This window comes from Lygodium microphyllum, chromosome 21, assembly GCF_053477565.2.
Source record: "Lygodium microphyllum isolate KBCC chromosome 21, Lygodium_microphyllum_v1.1.10, whole genome shotgun sequence".
In the NCBI taxonomy this organism is placed as follows: Eukaryota; Viridiplantae; Streptophyta; class Polypodiopsida; order Schizaeales; family Lygodiaceae; genus Lygodium; species Lygodium microphyllum.
In genome coordinates this window covers 92408715-92428877 of record NC_141155.1, presented here as the reverse complement: position 1 = coordinate 92428877, position 20163 = coordinate 92408715, and the positions used below count along the sequence as shown (strand labels likewise).

At 45.0% G+C, this 20163-nt stretch overlaps 1 protein-coding gene and 1 pseudogene across 2 annotated transcripts in view; one reads left to right on the top strand and one right to left on the bottom strand.

Moving 5' to 3' along the window:
- Positions 1-1633: 1633 nt before the first annotated feature.
- The window catches only part of LOC148018275 (Insulinase (Peptidase family M16) family protein), a 220487-nt gene continuing 201957 nt past the window's right edge, over positions 1634-20163 (bottom strand). Inside the window, exons 24-26 of one of the 2 annotated variants that reach the window (XM_087661217.1) lie at positions 4114-4200; positions 3917-4039; positions 1634-3064 (exon numbers count right to left, since the gene is read on the bottom strand). In XM_087661217.1, the coding sequence (XP_087517343.1) occupies positions 2759-3064; positions 3917-4039; positions 4114-4200 (516 nt within the window). In that variant the 3' untranslated portion in view covers positions 1634-2758. The remainder of the gene's footprint in view (positions 3065-3916; positions 4040-4113; positions 4201-20163) is intronic. The other variant, XM_087661218.1, reaches the window with a different exon arrangement.
- On the top strand, positions 18763-19733 carry LOC148018276 (uncharacterized; annotated as a pseudogene).

Here is a 20163-nt window from a genome sequence, read left to right as displayed (position 1 = left end):
TTTTGATTCCATTGTGGGGACTAGGATAGAATCCTCTTTGTGAGAGTTCATACTTTCATTGTGTGTAGAAATAGGAAAATATGATTGCTCCTAAGGATCAAGTTTTGCTCTTCAATTAGAGCAAGCATAGCTAAATTAAAACATGCATAACCAAATTAGATAAACCCCTAGTACTAGATTAAGACGTAGATCTAATTGAAAGGATTGAGCCTCTTGCTCTCCAAATAGATGATCCTTTTGAAACATACTCCGTTGTGAAAGGTGAGGCCCTCCGAAGGTCATTGATTGCACTAACAAGCACACCAATAGCCACACGATTAGCATCAAGAAAACCTTGTATATATTACCCTCACAATAGTTTGTGTATTGTACATAATCAAGTAGGACTCAACTATTGTTATAAAACGTATCAAAGTACTTCCAATCTCTACTAGCTATTTTAAAACTCACTAAAGCTTATGATATACCACTAAAGACAATACTTGCTAATGTGATAAGGTTGGAAAAGGCCATGGATCACACACAAAAATGGATATACATCATAGACTAATATTGCATAGTACTATGCATCATGTGCAATCTATTACTTGTGCAACTAAGTTGAATCATTAAGATAATACTCACAAACCCCTCCACAAATAAACCCTCTACAGGCAATCACATAGCCCTCATATAGTGTTGCATTTCACATCATTACCTCACATTTAAAGAGTGCTTCCAAGCTTACTTATCGAGCAAATAATATCAACACCCACCTTTTTTGTTGGGGGTTCAACAAGGGAACATTACCCAAGTCTCATGTGTAGTGGAATTACAACCCTTCTCAACATCCAACTCCAAGTCTAGGCAAACATGTAGCTTGATGGTCAACTCCATTGCCATGGCTTGTCTAATACTTCGTTGAACTCCTCAAAAAATAGTGTGTGAGAACTATATGAAGTGATGAAACAAATATGCTTATTGCAACCCCCTTATTCCCCATTTTTCACATTTCCTTGGTTGCAATCTTCGAACGCTTACATATATAGAGAGAGAGACTTCTTTCATTAGAGCCCCCCCATCCCCTATTCTTTCCCATTTTGTTAGTTGCACCAGCACAGAAGCCAATCCAACCTTCCATAATTAGTTATAAGGCATCTTTGAAAACCTTAAAGTGAAATATAAATGGAGAAATCTTCTTCAAATCTACAAGGCCAATTGATATTAATTCATGTTTTTTATTTTGATAGGGCCATTCATGAACTCCTCTATCAGCAGTAACAAAACCATACACCTAACTCAGCTGCAATGAAGAAAAAATCCACCATGCAATGATCTTTGAAAAACAAAGAAACCAAAAAGCAAGAGTGATGAGTCCGACCAAAAACAAACTACCATATAGCCTGATCGACTGCCATCACTACAGTATCTAACGTGCATAGAATCATAGAAGATGATCACAAACTCTTCTCCTAGGAGGTCATGCTTCTTTCCGCATTAAGAACCCAAGTAGTCATTATAACATGGTGCGAGTGGAGGGCATGCTCAATGAGAGATTTTGTTTATGTTAAGGAAAGAAGACATAAAAGGGCTTTTCCTCTTTGTAGACACCAAGAGCAAAGCCCTGGCACTAGTAGCCAAATGGTTAGCATCAACAATAGAAAGTAAGCTGCACAAGATCAGTAGCAACGGTAACTGTAAATGATAACCCTTAAAATAGTTTGTCAGTCCACAATCAGCAACAAAAGTGATGCACCTAGCCACACTCGTGAAATGTGTATTGTCCATCCATTCAGCAAGAAAATGTAGAAGTTAATTTAAAGACCCATATTACACAGATCAGACAAAAATGATTACAGAACTTCATGCTTTGGCTGTGATCCAAGAACGTGTCTTTCAGAAAGACAAACCAGGATATAGCTGAGCCATGTTATCTGGCATCAGAGAGCTGCTGGTGCATGCAGGGTTCTCCAAAAGCTGATGCAAAAATTCCTGATATCGAAGCTCCATACTTGGAATCTTCTCGTTGGCATGAATTTGTATTTCATCAAATGATGTTACTGAACTTGACGCACCTCCTGATGACTTTTCCAAAAGCAAAGCCATTCAAATCAACCAGATAAATCTGTTAGGTCACAGGTGTGTGAAAACAGCTCAAGGTATTTGCATGAGCTCCTGCAAATATGGCACAATCTTTGTTCTTTCTGCAATCTTATATTGGTATAATAAAGAAAGGAAGATTGCAACATTCTTCTACTTCCAAAATACATCTTATCAATGCCTACGTATCTCATCCTATTGAACAGATACACCATGGTAAGTGACATGCCAACCTTGCCTAGGCACATTTTACAATCTCTTGCTCTCTATAAGTATCCTATATGAATGGTTATTTCAGATCCTGTTGCTCTTTGGAAGTATCCCATCACAACAGTTCCTCATCTCCATCATTTTGAAGGGCTTCTGGACCTTGCCTGCCCATGATAAAGGCATACAACTAGAAGCCCGTTGACTGGGCTCTGGCTCTCATGCTTGGCTTCTGAGCACAATTTGAATCAAATTCTATGCTCGGTTTCTGACCACATTTTGGATCAAATTCCAGCCTTATTTGAACTGCAAGGTATTGTTTTCCTGGTGAGACACCTTTTTCTTTGAGAAACAACACACTAATCTGAAACAGAGGTTCCTCTTGTGGCTGTAAAGGTAGGCATCAAATTGACCTTGGTCGAGAGCTATTTCCTAAACATACTGCTCAGTGTTCATAACAGGAACTTAACTCTCATTTCAAAGATCCAAACAAAGATTGATAACGTTTGAACTCATATATGTTATGAATGCGGACAGGCTTTGTAGCCTTGCTTGCAGCCTCATTCACCTCTGCTGAGTGATCCTCTTTCACATCCTCTATGACACCATTGACTTGCTTTGAGATTTGATATTCATTAAGGATGGACTTGACTTCTTGTTCATGAGCTCCACCATACACATGGATGCTTAGCTTCGCTCTCTTTTGTCCAGTACATTTAATGTGGTCTTCAAAAAAATTCAGCAGATCACCTTTGCTTAGCTTCTGCAGTGCTGCAACCTGGCCAAAAAGAAAAGAGGACATCCTTCAGCTTCTTTCCAACCAGATGAAATCTCAGTATAAACTAGCTACAAGAATTACTGCTAGGCATGGAGAACATGTTAGCCATCAAAAGTTTGACCAAAAAGAAGGAAAACAACCGTTTATTTGGGTACTAAAATAGCATGAAGCTGGCTTTTGTCTATTCCATAAGATTAGTGCAACATATACCCAGTCCATATTTCTGAACAAGCTGTGATCAAGACAGTAGTCAAACAATGTAGATTTTATGGAAGCCCAACCTAGTGTGGGAAGCCACACTATAATGCAGGGGCCATGTGCTTTTGGCCAAGAATCTCAAATCATGAATATACAGCCCAAGAAATGTTAGGATCTATAAACCATATTTATGTGTGGGAATGTAAAATTGAAAAGTCAATCCTCAGCAGCCAATCCAAAACTGACTCTCCATATACTTGTTGCAGCATTCGATGAAGGGATATTCTAGTGTCTGTCAAAGGTTCTCTCAAGAGTAGGGAGTGCTAATTATTTACATGACAGGCTAATCGAAAATGAAGAAAAATTGAGGAATTGAGATTTCTATACGCTTTGTAAAGAAAATTTGACAACAGATGAGGCAGGGAGGAGGCCCATCCAACCAGCTGTTAGCATGAGTTTGGACACTGGTACTCGCAACACACAAGTGGTACTTCGGCCAAAAGTGTGATTGCCACATAAAACTATGTCACAAACATTAAAATATTTTAGGATTGAGGGACCTAGTTTCATCCACTCGCAAGAAATACGTGGTGTCTGATAAAAGCACTTGCTATAAAGATAAAAGAAAACAAACACTGCAAAAACCTTTAATACCTCATCTTTATGCCGGTTGAACTTCAGGGTTCCATCCTCAATTTCACTCCAAAAAAAATGTGTCTCTTCCCTTAGATTCTTATGCTTTTCAAGCTTTATCTTTATTAATGCGTTCACATTTCTCTGCAGACAATTTTCACTTGCAGTTATGTACAGCTGGAAAAAGCATAAACATCAAAGGTTGCGAGTGTATTTACCCTGAACTCCTCCTCTGTTAAATCTTTCAAGTTTGTTTCAAATGAGCTCACAAAGTCCTCAATTCTTGTCTCAAGATCCTTTGGGTCCTGAAAAGATGCATAAGGATTCCCTATCAAAATTGTTATCATATAGTTCATCATAATGTATACATAACAAAATTCGGTCATGAAAAATCTCCCAGCTTCCTCAGTCACTTCCAGCAATAAGAAATAGTTACTACTAACCACGTGGCATTTACTTGAGAAGCTCCAATTGAGCTGTGACCATTGAATGTGCTTTAAATAGATGCAAGAGTAGACAAATAATCTAATAAATCCTGATGTTGTTGCAAATTTCCAGCTAAAATAGCATCCACTTTTGAGCTGGGTACTGGTGGAAATTACCTGACCTAGTTAACAATGGTGTGAATGCAAAGAGAAATATCACAGCAGCAAGCCTCCCTGAGGATTAAGTGAAGTGACTGAACAAGTGGTAGCTTGTTGTGTTGAATGATGCTAAGCTTGTGGCTATTAGCACAAGTATGAAGTAATTGTACATGATAAATGAGAAAGAGAAAATGTGAAAAAGAGAGAGGGGGAGAGACAAATGACACATTATTACTCAATCATAAATGAAAGCAATGTACTAACGAATGAGAGTAAAATGCTTGAAGAGATGATAATGAACAATGCCACACTTAAATGTGCTAGGGTTGCACAAGGGTTATTTAATTAAAAAAGAAAAAAACCCCAACCCTAAACAGTTCAACCCTCATAAGAAACCCTAACCCTAGTCACTAGTGTCACTAGGGTCTTAGAGCACTAGGGTAACAACTCTTTTAATAATAATTTAAATATCTAACAAGCCTGAAACATGGATTAAATGGCATCCATACAAAGGCCACAAGATGGCCTACAAAGTCCCCTCCATGGAATGGGCGGCTTGATCTAGGAACGGTAACAAAATCCTAGAATATAATAATAAGATATAAGTTCATGGTTGCACAAATTCATCCAAGTTGATATAGCAACCTATGACATTATTGAGTATGACAAATCATGGAACAAATGGAATCAAGTTCAAAGCTTGCTGAAAAGCCTAGAACTTTGGTTGAGGAAGAGTGTTCGTAAAGAGATTTGCCAAGTTGTCTTTAGTGGGTACACAAGACAACTATATATCTCCAACCAACAAATTTTTTTTTTTTGCAAATAAAATGTGGTTGATTATATTACTAAAAAAAACTGATTACAACAGAGTGCTCATGCTCAATAGACTAGCTGGAGTTGATGCGAAGTCACAAATACATCATGTATACAAGCCTCTCAAGGTAGTCTGGGGGGGATGGGGGCAAGGAGCCATGGAGGGGGGGGTGTATCGCCATCTGGGGCTGCTTGCCTGCATCACGAAAAATAGGTCCTGGACGGAGCTCCAAACGAGCCCTGGACTCACCCTGCACTTGCTAAGGTCGCTTGTACTGAAAGTCTCTCTCCATTGAAAGCCTCTTGATACCGTGCCTTTCAGATATGCCATCCAGTAAGATTCCCTATGATCTCCTATACCTCAGAGTGGTCTGCTGTGGGCTCCAGTACCTAGCGGATGGGTAGAGCCTCCAAACCGACCACTACGCACGACCCTACCTCGATAATGAATATTGTGTCCTGCATCCCGGCCTCATACAAAAGGTGACGGCCTTGCTGACTGCCTGCCAGCAGAAAGCTCCCCATGAGACACATCCAAGGCTGGGTGCTATATGGCCTCATACAAAAGGTGACGGACTTGCTGACTGCCTGCCAGCAGAAAGCTCCCCATGAGACACATCCAAGGCTGGGTGCTATACGGCGAAGGATGCGGCATGATTCTCTCCACACGAGCTGTGCCTCCTCGCATGACCAAAGGCAGTGCTTTGGGGTTTCCAGAGGCTGTTGTGTGCAGTGCTTATAACCTCCCTCCTGCATCTAGGCAAGCCAACTTCCCACTACTAAGCCTTCATGTGCCACCAGCCATAAGAAATACAATACCCTCCTTGGCCTCCGACTATCCCATAGGCGGCGCTAGAAGGTCTGTCGGAATAGCTCCGTGATGCTGTGCTCCGCCTAGTGTCTGCTACGTGACGGCGCCCAATCCATATCCTCCTGCATCAGCACATGTCTGCCAATCCTGGCAGTGTACTCCAGGAACCTTGGTGGCTTCTTGGTGACTGCAGTGGCCGTCCATAGCCACTCTCCTGGATCCCACTCTAGCTCATCAAGTCTGCCCTCCCAAATCCAAAGGCGCCACTCCCTGAGCTCCTTCCAAAAAACATAGGGGTCCAATTGCCATGTCTTCCCATGAAGGCCCACCATTCGAATCCTACTCTATGAAAGGGCAGCTATCTCCTCATCGTGCTGCCCTTTGTCAAGGGCCAAACGCCCCCCTGAACGGTGAAGAAAGTCCCCTGCGGGGCGTTGCCCACTCTACCTGCCACTTGTAGGGGGATGCCTGTTGGTAAAAACCTAGGGGTTCATACCTCCCCGGACTCTATCGGCACTCATATCGGGGGAGCAAGCCACTCCAAAGGTATTGCTGTGTCTATCTCCCTTCTCCTCAACTCCACTCCTCTCTGGCAGCCTGATACCCACTGCAACACCTCCTCGTCCACCATCCTGTACACCTCTTGCCATGTCCTGATGGTACGAGTTGAGCCGACCTCTCAACCAGCCCACTGGATATGGGGGCGCTCGCAAATCTATGCCCCTTCTCGATCTTTGACCTGGGGTTCTAGATTACTGGCTGACGGTCTATCTCCTCTTGGCAGCCTGGGGGGCTCTGGATTAGGTCCTTACGGAGGCCCTGCCATATGCGGAGTAAGCTACATAGGAAAGGTGATCTGGGCGGACGTGAAGATCCATCTCAGGGACGGCCTCCACTCACCGCCAAGTCTCGGTCTACAATCCTTAAGACCCTCCTATAATAAAACCTTCTAGGTTTGCCCGCCTCGTGTGAGGCTGCGGATAACTAGCTTGCCCAAGAGGGCCATACTCTAATACTTTGGGTCTATGATCCCAAGCCCTCCCTTTGACCAGTGCCGTATGATGGTCGCCCATGCCACCTTGGCCCTAGAATCCTTGGAGCCATCTGACCCTGACCAAAGGAAGTTCCGTACTAGGCGACGAAGCTGCACTACGTAGGATGAGAAGAAGCACCAACACGAGGCGATATACCATGCTGTTGCTAGGAGGCCTTGGTTAACCACCAGGGCTCGCCGACTAGTGAGAGGCGAGCCGTGCTCCAGTAGGTCACCTTCCTCCGAAAAGAATCAAGGACAGGAAGAAACTTCTGGGCGAGAGTGATGTTGAGTCCCACCTTGAACCCTAGGTACTGGACGGTTTGCCCTTTGCTCACCCATCTAAATCCCAGGTGGATGCCCCTCTCCGTGCTAGAGTCCGGGTCTGTGAGGAAACCAACCGACTTTCGCTAGTTGATTTTCACTCCCGCTGCAAGACAAAACACCTCAAGAGCCAGCCTCACTCTCTCCAGCATCAACTCATTGTCCTCTATGTAGAGTGTTGTGTCATCTGTATACTCTGAGTCTAACAACTCAGTCTCCTCTCTCACTAGAAGTCGGAGGCCGTGTAACCCGCTCATACGTGACCTGAGGAAATGGAACATTGCCTCTGCAAAGAGTAGGAACAGGTACGAGCCAAGGGGCAGCCCTGCAGTACCGATCTCTCGAAACAAAACTCCTTCCCACGCCTATCACCTATGAGAACCCTGCTGGTGGCTGATCTGTAAAGCGCGGAGACCCTGCAAATCCAAGCCTGGGGAAAACCCAACCTAACTATGGTGCCCTCTAGGAAGTCCCAGTCCATCTTGTCATAAGCTTTCTCTAAATCCAAGAGTAGTACGGCCAGTTTTTGCCCACTGTGCTGAGCCCACTCTGTTGCCTTAAAGAAGGTGAATACATTGTCCAAGATGATCCTATCCTGGAAAAAGCTTGTTTGTGTGTCATGGATGATGTCTCGAAGCATGGGGCATAGTCGCCTATCAATCATCTTTGCCAGTGCCTTATAGACCATTGACAATAATGTGATCAGTCTCCACTGGGAAAGCTCCAACGGGTCTCTCCCTTTGGGAAGAAGACTGATAAGGCTTGCCGAAAGACTCCCTGGCATCTGTCTCTTGAAGTGAAGATCTCCTGGAAGGCCATTAGTAGTAGGAGGTCCTCACCACTTCCCACTAGGTAGTAAAGAAGGCCTTAGAGAGGCCATCCTCTCCCGGGCATTTTTGCCCGTCCTTTGTATGAAAAGCCTCCTCTAGTTCCTTCTCTGTGAAGGGGGCTAGGAGGGAGCGTCCCATCTCCTCTGAGACAAGGGATGAGATGTGATCCTAGACCAGCTGTCTACATCGCTGCCCTCTAGCTGAGGCTGTCTCCTACTGGAACAGGTGAATATAGTAGTTAGTGGCAATCTCCATCACGTCGTCTAGGCTGGAATGAGTCCTCCCATACTGATCTCGAAGGCTGCGTATTTGCTCTCCTGAGGAGCGAGGTTGGTGCACCTGGAAGAACTCCCTGCACATCGTATCTCCCTTCTACGCCTAGAAAGCTGCTGAAGTGCAAAAAGAGAACTCCAAGTGCTTGCCCTCTAGGCTAGCAATGGCTGCTCGCGCACATCTCCTGTGCATGGAGGGTGGGATCCCCTGGTGCCTCCTTTAATAATCTCTGCATGGCTGCAAGATCCCCCGGAGTACTCTCTCCTCCTCCCAGCTCTGCTACCTAGATGGCTGCCTCTTGGGGCAGATTTTGCTTGACTCGACTAGGGCCTCTGCAACCTCCTCTGCGATCCAGTCCCTCCTGCCCTACTCCTTGGTCCAAACCCACTCTATCTGTCTCGTCACCTCCTTCCTCCTTTAGATCGAGTCCGGGCTCGTGTGTCTAGGGCAGATGCTAGGGGGTCTAGTGTCAGGAGAACCGGATAATGATCGGATAACGTGGTGCCTACCAACTCCCCAATCTGGCCTCCACGAGAGCCACCCCACTCTCCCACATAAAGCCTGTCCAACCACTCCAATAGGACTCCACCTAGCCGCCTATATCCCCAGGAGAAGTCTAGTGACATCTCCCTCTTGTGGAAGGCAGGGTCTCTCCAGGCATTGCATGCTCCTACTGCCAATAGAAAGATCTCCCATGCCTCCTCCTTCTCCCCAGCCATACCGTGGTAGTTTTTGTCTCTGCCCTGCTGGTCCTCCAAAGCTTCTAGGTTGTTGAAGTCTCCTCCAATGATCCAAGAGTCCATCTCTGGGAGTCCGTCTGCGATCTCCACCCAGAACCTGCTGCGTGCCCTAACCTCTGTAGGGGTATAGACATTGAGGACTCCAAGGCACGAGTCCCCAATATCCAATCTGATCCATAAAACCCTCCCTGCCACTATCGTCCCGTGATCTCATCGTACACAGGCGGTGAGACTCGGGCTAATAGAGGTGCATACGCCTCCACTCTTGCCGTGGGTACCAATGGCGTGTTCCTAGTAGATGTGTGAGCTGCCCGAGAGTACCTTCTCAACCCACTGGGCCTGGGTGGGAGTGAGCTTGTGCTCTTGTAGAAGTAAGATGTTGATCCATTCGGCAAGGGCAAGCTGCAGCTCCTGCCGAACAATCAACTTCTTGGAACCACATGTTCCACTGTAGTGGAGACTATTCACATCCTAGGATGCAAGGTGTAAGCTCATGGGGAAACCTGTGATTGAATGAACAGGCATCTGTTCGGTGTGGAGGCTGGTGATGAGGAGGAAAAACTATTGGATATGCAAATATGCTTTGCCGCAGGTCTGGATGGCGAGCTCCAATCCCCCATGGTGGCCCTCAACTTAACCAAAGGGGTGATAGATGCTCCACGTGGTATTGAGAGTCATGACTTTGTACACTAGTAGAAACAGGCCGCTTGTGCTAGGGGCCACTCGATCACATCCCTCGACGCTCTCCATTGTGGGGGGGCTCGAAAGATCATGCTCAAGTGTGGTACCTCGGCTCTAGCCCACCAGTTAATGTCCATCATGCAACCAGGCCACTGCTGTGCAAACAGTGCTAGTTCTTCTTCTTCCATCCACTAGGAGATGTGGTCCGTCACCTGACTCTTCAACTCCTCAATTTGTGTCATTGTCCAATCCCGTGAGTGAGAGGACTGAAGGAAAAAGGCGTAGTTTGGTCCATCTGGTGGTACTAGTAGATGGGCCTTGCCCCTTCTTGACTTATAAACCATGAAGATCTCCACCTCTAGAGGTAGTGGGAACTCTCCATGCTCCGCAACTCTCAGATAGGACCATGGGCCATTGTAGAAGAACTACTGTAGCAATAATTGTGCATGTCTCGGGAAAGTGTGACGGGCAGCAGGGGCAAATGAGTTGGTGGTTGTATGGGAGGGGAGGATCTCCTGAAACGGTTGCGGATCAGGGGGGGGTACTCCGCAGGGGGGGTAGGGGGGGGGGGGACTGTGGGATCTCAAGTGGGGTATTCTATGGCACGGGTGGTGGCTATGGGGGACTGTGGTTCTGCCGGGTGGGGCAGGCGGGGGGGGGGGCTACGAAGTGCACTGTCGAGGGGGCGTCGCTTGCCCTCCTGCTCCTTGTTGTCGGGGCTGCGTCTGAGAAGCTAGTTGCGGCCCCCCTTGCAGTCGCCCTCTCTGTCGTCTTTGGACCCGTGTGAAGCCGTCAGTGTCTACCTGCGGGCTTGTCGGCGGAGCCGCCTTGGCTCCGAAGCGCGTACAATCTACTGCCTGATACCCAAAGTCATGGCAGCACAGGCATTGCCCTGGTTGCCCAACCACAATGACTTGCTGCCTAAAGGAGTGACCTCCTACCTCAATCTCCAAGAACTTTGGGATACACTTTGTATCTTTCACGGCCACTCATACCTTTGGAACTCCTACAGCTATCATTGCATCCACAAAGGAGGCAGGGAGAACTATGCCGAAGAGTTGTCCAAAGTCTTTCACTAACTAGCGGTACTCTACCGCCAGTCCAGGGAAAAGTAAAGTGATTGGGTGTCTAAGAAATCTGTTGTGGAGCGCAAATGACTCCACAGTGAAGCTGCTATACCAGGGAACTACGTAGATGATCCCCTTCCTAGAGGCATAGGGCGAGCTCTCCACTAACTCACGAGCTGCATCCGCAGTGGTAAGTCAAACCATGAAGATCCCTCGGCCCATGAGGACTGCCTCCACAATCTGCGCTGTGCCAATGCGCAGCGTGGAGTGGAGCCAATCCCACAGCTGGACCCTCGATGGGGAGTGTCCAACAACCTGACCAAAGATCACTATTTCTTTCAATTCCAACTCTGTGGCATGGACGACTAAGAGTTGTTCCTCAAAGAGGATGATGCGCAAGGTGTTTGATAGGGGGGCACTCGCAGAATGCGCCAGTGTCTGACCAGAGGTTTCCATTGCGCATCCCTGCTAGGAACCTACCTATTATGTTGCTGTGCTATCGAGGGGGGGAGTTGCTGCAAGGGGGAGGGAGCAACTAGAGGTGGGGGGGGGGGAGTCAATGGCGAGGAAGGGGGGGGGGGGGGTCGGGGGAATTTTGTTCTCGTTTTCAAAGAGGTGGTGTTATCTCAAAGCGGAAGAGGCGGGAGAATGCGCATGGGGGGGGGAGGGGCAGCGGGTGGCCAGGGGGAAAGGCAGAGTGCAGGTAGCCCAGGGCGGATGGGGGAGGGGGCAAGACAGGCGGCCACAGGGTAGGCTTGGCGAGAGGGCGGGGGGAGTGCAGGAGGGTAGGCGGCCAGGGGGTAGGCCTAGTGGGAGGGGAGAGGCCTGGTGAGAAGGTGCAGGGCGGGGGGGAAGCGGACTCGTGCTGGCGGGGGGGGGGGGGGGGGAAGAGGGCGTAGTTGACAGTTGAGACGGAAGTATCATTGCGTCGCGATGGCAGGGAGTTTCTTGGGAAATTTATTATTGGAGGTCTCCTACTTCTCCAACCAACATTTGCTTATGAAATAACTGTAATGAATCTCTATGTGCTTTGTGTAGGCTTGAACTCGGTTTCGCACAATGGCCAAAGCACTTTGACTGTCAGCGTAGAGAAGTGTTAGAGCCATCTAGTGCACATGGAGATTAGCAAGTAGTTTGTTGTGAACATTGCTTTGTACTCAGCCTCATAACTAAAATGAGCAAATGTAGTGTGCTTCTTACTGAACCAAGAAACAAGAGATGTACCCAAGAAGAAGTTCCCCCTATGAGAGAGATGAGAATCTAAACATCTAGCCCAATCTCTACCTACATATCCACTTATGGAGCACATTTTGTTAAGGCACAGAACATATTTTATTGACAATCAAGGATCATTATCAATATGAAACATGCAAGGCATGAAGAAGTTCCACTACCAAGCAAAAACATTCTACTTTAGAACCACAAGATGTGGTGATGGGAAAAGGAAAAAAAAATCACTTAGCGAGATGTTCAACACTTTTTATAGAAAACAACTTTGATGTGGAAACTCATTAGACAATACACAACGAACTAAAGAAAACATACAAGATCCAAATGTAGCTCAATATGAATTTTCTCATTAGTGTAATGAGAGTTTGTATAAAACTGTGATTCTAATCACATTATTTTGCAGAGAAGTTATTCAAGTAACCTTCTGTATCCATGCCAAAAAAGTGAAACATGAGCTTTGTAGAAAAGGCTGAGATTATACTGCCTTTAAAATATTGAAAGACGTGCTTCATTGACTGCCAATGAAGTACTGACGGGTTGTGCATGAACTTGCTCAATTGGGAGACAACAAACTGAAGATATGGCCTAGTATAATGTAAATAGATTAAGCATCCAACATCTTGCCGATATAAAGTAATATCATAGGATCCGCTACCATCATTGGATGTGAATTTAAAACCAAGCTCCAAGGGAGTAGACATGAACTTGTAGTCCTCAAATTGAAAGCATTGAAGAAGCTGTCCAACATACTTGGATTTTATCATGATGATGCCGACCTCAATGATGGCAAATTAGATACCCAAGTGATAGTGAAGAAGACCGAGCTCCAACAGGGAAGGGTTTACAATAAATTAGGCTAAAACGCTACAATTTGACCAACATTATCTTAGTGACAAGCATGCCATCCATGTAAACAACAAGAATAATAAGATCATATCCTTGATTGAATGTAAAGAACCTTTGTAGAGCTGTTTAGGAAGCCAGGATGCAATAAACGAGTATAGATGCAGTCATACCAAGCCTGTGGAGCAAATTATAAATCATACCAAGCTTTCTTGAGACAACAATCTGTGTTTGGGGCCTTTAACCTCAAATCCTAGAGATTGTGAAACATATACCTTTCAATGAGATACTCATGGAGGAATCCCATCTTGATATCCAACTAATGCACCTCCCATTGAAAATTGGCAACACATACAATAATACTCTTGATGGTAGTAATGCTAGAGGTAGAGGCAAAGGTCTCCTCAGTTGATTCCTTACTCTAGGTATAATCCTTGGCAACTAGGTGCGCTTTGTACCAATCCATAGAATCATCTTTCTTTTAATTTTAAAAACCCATTTGGTACCTATTGCTGCTCATGGAACACAAAATGAGGCTGCTGTTGTGACTGTAAATCAGGCGGATTCGGCTGCTGTAATGAGCCTGTAGGTGGTGAAAATAAAGGCTGACAAGAAGGATTAGCCATGGAACATCATGCAAGCTTGCTAGTTTGCCACGAAGTGACGAGCAAACCAACGAATTGGAGCAGTTTCCAAGAGACCATGTCTTGCATTATTAACGAGCAGTAATATGCTGTCAAAGATGTTGAAAGAATCAATAACAGGCCATTTTTGATTGTCTAGCAAAGGATATGAAGGATTTGCAGCAATGATAACATCTCGGCTGACAATAATCTTGTTGGAAGAAGGTTGATACAGCGGGTAACCTTTGCTTTCAGCACTATACCCAATGAATATGCATGGAACCACCTTGTTATTGAACTTGTGCTTTTTTTAAGAGGGCGCATGAGCATACGCCAATGAACAAATGTCCTCGTATGAGAGAGAACGATTGGAGCCAGCCTATGCCTCATAAGGAGTACATGTAGACTGCAGTATAAATGGAGAATCAACATGAGAATCCTTGGGAAAGGAAAATCGGCACATCCTACCAAGTAGGCAGCCTTCATAAATATATTTGATGGTAACTGGACTCAAGGAAGATCTCAGGACCATATCCTTTGACTGGAGCTTCAACAATGCACGATACTTGATCTGGCCAAGCCTCTAGTGCCATAAATGTATATCTTGTAAATAATGTTTTGCTGATAAGGCATGATCAATAGGAGTTTCAGCAATTTGCTGTTCATATGTATCAAGACAATAGAGGCCTTTAGTGAGGGTCCTTGCCAACAAAATAGAAGAAGAAATCAGATCATCATACACTACACATCATGGGCCATCAAAAACGACTCGAAAGCTAGAAGTGGCAACAACTAAAATAGAAATAAATTCTTCTTGATGCTGGGCACAGAGACAACCTGCACATGACTAATGCCTTCAACTGCATAAGAGGCATTGTTTGCACACATAATTGTGCTCCCCAAGGTACATGAGCTATAGGTAAGAATAAAGCTTGACAAAAAGTGATGTGCTTAGAAGCACCATTGTCAGAACACCAAGTAGAGGCTGCTTCAGTGATATAAACACAATCATCATGAATAGAAGGATTATGTTGTCATTGAATTGAAAAGTTGTAATCCTTGAATTGAGTATAGTTCATGGTCTCATGTGTGATAGCAAGACTTGTCTCCTCTAATGCAATGTATAAGGTTGCACAAAGTGTCCTTTTATAGAAAACTTAACCCCACACAGCTTAATTGGCATAAGAAACCCTAAACCTAGTTTAACTAGGGTTCTAGAACCTGGGGGTAACAACTAATTTGATAATAGTTTAAGTATCTAACAAGCCCATAACATGGATCAAAGGACATCAATGTGAAGCCCAAGAGATGGCCTACAACAACTATAGACATGTTGGGGGCATCCTACAACCCATTATGAGCAAACGAGAAACATCTCAATCCAAGATAGTGGAAGACTCATGCAAACCATGGTCTTCTAGAAACTAAGTCTACTCGATCGTATCTTTTCTCAATATCTAGCAAGGAAGCGACTCACCACAAAGTTAAATATTATCTGTGTTTCAATCATGCAAGGAAAAAAGGGGCTAATCCACCTCATATATACATTTTGTATACACATAATGCCTTCTAGCCCCAAGGGTTTAGTGTGAGGGGAAAGTAGAGCACCTACGTTGATCATCATTAAGATATAGGTTAGATCCATGCTAAGTATTATAAGTCCGAGCTGATTGATGGCATGACCATGAGGCACTTCTTGCAAATAAGGATCCTAAGCTTTAAAAGAATAAATTTCCCTTAAAACGTATTAAGACACCAAATATCAATGACAAAGGATCCAAGATCAAGACTAACATTGAGGCTTGATCAAGACCATGGAAGATTATTTTTCCATTGCACACACTAGTGTTGCAAACCAATCAATGATCATGTGTTTGTGCTTGATGGGTCAAGCTCATCTTTGGCCAGAATAGTAGTGTCATGACAATGTGGTAATTGAAGGAGGCATTCTTTGAGTGCAAGTAGAGCCACAATAAGGGAGGTAATGGTAACATGAAAATGTCATAATTGGCGCTAGTAGCATTGGTCACAATGGTCATGAAGTGATTTAGGGCAAATGCACTAGGAACACTTTAAGGTAGGGATGTTCACGTTCAATGGAGGGATCAACTCATCCGATCTGTACCATGTAGTATAGCCTGTTTGATCCCGTTTAGAGGCATCCGATGGCTTCACTACACCAGTCAACTATGTTCTATCTAAGGTCAAGCTCACCATTTGGTGACCGTTTTCTATGCATTTTCCTCCCGTTTTCTCCAATGGCTCTCTCTTCTCTACCATCTAGTCTCATCCAACAACTCTCTTCTCTCTTCTCTCTCTCTCTCTCTCTCTCTCCTAGATACTGCTTTACCACATTGACAATGAGTGTCTACTTAGATGATCTCTATTGGGGCTTGCAAAAGATGGATCCCCACATACCCCTGGAGAAGTTTACAGCAGCACTTGTTGGAGCACTTCACACCCAACTGCCATTTCCCCTCGCACATCCCTATTTCACCCCTCCAAGCAAGAATGTCCCATAGAATAGTTGGTATGACGAGGAGTGCAGGGAAACCCGTCTGTCTCTAGTAAGGTGAAGCATGAGGGAGACACACACACACACACACATGCTCGATCGTTTGTTGCCTAGTGCAGCAAAAGAAGAGGGCTTTATTCAGATTGAAGCACAAGTTCTGCCAGCTATTCTTGGGACAGGACAGCCAGGAGGCATGGTGGGCAGTCCAAGAACCCCGAGCCTATACACCCATTACCTCCCCAGATATGTGGTATGCATATGCTACCTCACTATATTAGGTACTTGGGCAACCCCCACTACCCTGACCACCAGACCTATGTCATCTACCTTCTTTATCACAAAGAGGGTTCACGATGCTATTGATAGACTCCAAAATGGTTGAGCTTAGGACTATAATGGACTAGTAGCAAAGCACCTATCACGTGCTATAGATATCCTCACACCCTTTCTAGCCCACCTGTTCAATAGCCCCCTGTATGACGGCTTTCCTACTAATTGGTAAGCTAATATTATAGTAGTAATCCTGAAAGTTGGAGACCCCATGGTTCCTACGAACTATAGAATAGTAATGGTTGGCAACATGCTAGCTACGCTTTATGGATCAATGCTAGCGCATGAGCTGAGTAAATGGGCAAAGAAGCACCAACATTGAGTACGTGGATAAGCAGGGTTTAAGAGGGGTACTTCACCCTTGATCATATCCTCACACTTTCAGCCATCATTGAGGAAAGCAGAGCACACGAGAGACAGATATACTGCTACTTTGTGGATTTCTGTGAGGCCTTTGATACAGTATCACGTACCAAGCTCATGCAAAGCCTACAAGATTTTGAGATCTTGATGAAGATGAGATTGGGAGGGGGGTTGGTACTAGCACTGTATGAGTCTATTGTAGGATGGGTCCGAGCACCATGAGGGCTATCGGAGGAGATCACCAGCACCATTGGAGTGAACGAGGGATGCCCACTCTCACTTGCTCTATTTGGCCTTTATATTGATGAGATATCAAATTACATTGATAGACTTGCAGAGGAGGGGGAGGGGGGTATTGATACCCATATTACTATATGTAAATGATACCCATATTACTATATGCAAATGACATAGTTCTCATCTCTAGTACACTAGAGGGATTGTAGTGTCACCTAGATGCACTACAAACCTTTTGTCATCAGGATAGAGGTCTCACAGTGGCTCTTGGGAAACCAAGGTTATGGTGTTTAATACTTCCTCCCAATGGATTCCGTCGTTGGTATCCCCTTTTGCATACGGAGAGGAGTTAGTGGAGGTGGTCCAGAGATATGTTTATTTGGGGATTACATTTTTAGGGCCGAGATTCACTTTGAAGAGGGCAACAAAGGATAGAATGACACGAGGCTATGTGGATCTAGGATCGATGGAGAGCCAATGCGCATGCATACATTTTTAGGAGCCTTGAATGAAGCTCTCGCTCTTCAACACTTTGGCCACACCAACGCTTCTATATGGGGTTCCCATATGGTGATCGAGCCTCTACTATATGAGTAGAGCCACGCATGATTAGCCACTATCCAAGGACAAGAGATATATGAGGGAAGGGAGCATATGGAGAGACCCTAGTACTTTTCAGATGTGAGGCCGATTTGGCCTTTTGTAGATGTTAATATAACTTTCTTTCTCTCTCCCATGTTCCTTCCCCTCCTCTCTCTATCTCCCACCCCACTAAATACATAACCTATCTATGGGCCATACCTATACACTCATTCTCTCTCTCTCTCTCTCTCTCTCTCTCTCTCTCTCTCTCTCTCTCTCTCTCATGACGGGTGAGCAACCGTAGCGTGAGCAGTTGTGGCGTAAGGGACCTGGCGTGAGCAGTCATGGTGTGACTGGCATGAGGGACCTGGCATGAGCGACTATGGCGTGAGCAGTTGTGGCTTGAGGGACCTGGGGTAAGGTGATGTACTTGACGTGATGGAATGCAGTCGTGAGCAGGTCTCTCTCACTCAGCTGTGAGCAGTTGTGATCAGAGAATACAGTCGTTCTCTCTCGCATGCTGGTTTGGATGAATGCAGTTGTGAGCAGGGTCTCTCTCGCATGCTGGTTTGAATGAATGCAGTCGTGAGCAGTCGTGACAAGAGAATGCAGTTGTGAGCAGGGAATGCAGTCGTGGCCAATGTGGACTACGCAATTATACATTGACTCTGATTTTGATTATGCCCTGGAGTATGCAGTAATGCACTGACTGGGGCTGCAATTTGTATTTCTGCAGTGACTGAAAATAGTGTGAAGGCATTTGGGCTCGTAAAAGATTACTGAGCTTGCAAAAATTTAGTGAGGGGTTAGAGAAACCCCAGAAATTTCCAGGAATCATAGAAACTGCTCTGATTTGTTAGTACAAAGTACAAGCTGAGTGGCTTTGCAGAGTGTGTGAGAGATGGATAATGTGGACAAATGCAAGCATCAAACCGTGGAAAATGAATATCTGGGAGACGAATCTGATCAAGAACTAACACAACCGTCCATGGAAGCAATGTTCAACACCCCTCCTAAGAACGCACGGTACAAGACATATGGCTGTAGGGTCCGTGACTGGACCATCTCCCCAGCATCTGATATGCATGGAAAGACTTCACGCACCATGAATGAAAAGAAATACGAAGAAATTCATCTCATGATTCGCTTTGAACTACGAATTATGAGACAAGAATTGGAGAAAGAAATATGAGAGCAGGTCAAAGCCGAACTGATAGTAAATCAGAGGGCAGAAATGCAAGACATGCAGATAAAGATTAAGAATGACTTACAGGCACAAATGCTGTCCGAAATGCACACGCTGAAAACTGAAATGCTGATGCCTACAAATCAGAAATCTTAGAACTGGAGGAAGAATTGAATACATTTAAGAAAAAAGAAATGAACACGCAAGAAGAATTATAAAAAGAGAAAGAGGCTTTGAAGGCATGTGAAAGGGAGGTTCATTCATAGGCAGAAGTGACAAAGACAACACAGAAGCAGATAGAAGAAGCCAACCCGTGGATTGAGGTAGTAAAAAAGAATAAGGAAACATCAGTGAACAAGACTAAAGTAATGAATGCTACCTTGGAAGAAGAGGCTAGGAGACGGGCTAGGGTTTTACATGTACGGGTAGTAGAATGGGAGGAGAAGAGCAGTCCACAGGAAGATGTTAAGACACTTGCTTACAAAATTGGGGCTTCAGACGTACCTATCATCAGTGCTTGGAGAGTGGGGAAAGAGGACTCTGAGTCCAAGGCTCTAATTCTTCGCTTTGGAGACATAGAGAAAAAAAAGGCCTTCCTCTCCAAGAGGAGAGCCCTCAAGGGTGAGAAGATTTATTTGGATGAGGATCTTACCCCAATACAAATAGTGCATCGCAGAGAACACATGCCCAAGGTATTGGAGGCTCGCAAAGAGGGAAATTGGGCTATTTATAGGGATGGACGAGTCATCATCACTGACAAAAGGACTTCATGACGGTACGAGGCATATGAGACACTTCGGATGTCAATATGGAACTGTAATGGAGACCTACACTTGGATGCTGGTTACTTTGAAGATAGCTTCTGAAACATAGATATAGCAATGTACACAGAAACACACCAATATAAAGGTAGCCGACTACCAGACATGCGGGGATACAGGTGGGAAAGTGCATTTCGTTCAGCAACTAGAAAACCAGGAAGCACTAGGGGTTCTGGAGGTGTGGCCATACTATACCGAGAAGACCTTAAAGGGATAGTGCAAGTAATGAAAAGAGATGATGATGCACGATATTTATGGATTAGGATACATGCAGGAAGATCACGAGATATATTTATTGCAATATGCTATTTTCCTCCTGCAAATTCTACCTATGCCACACGAGATGGATCTCCCTTTGATATACTTTATGAGGATATCATGA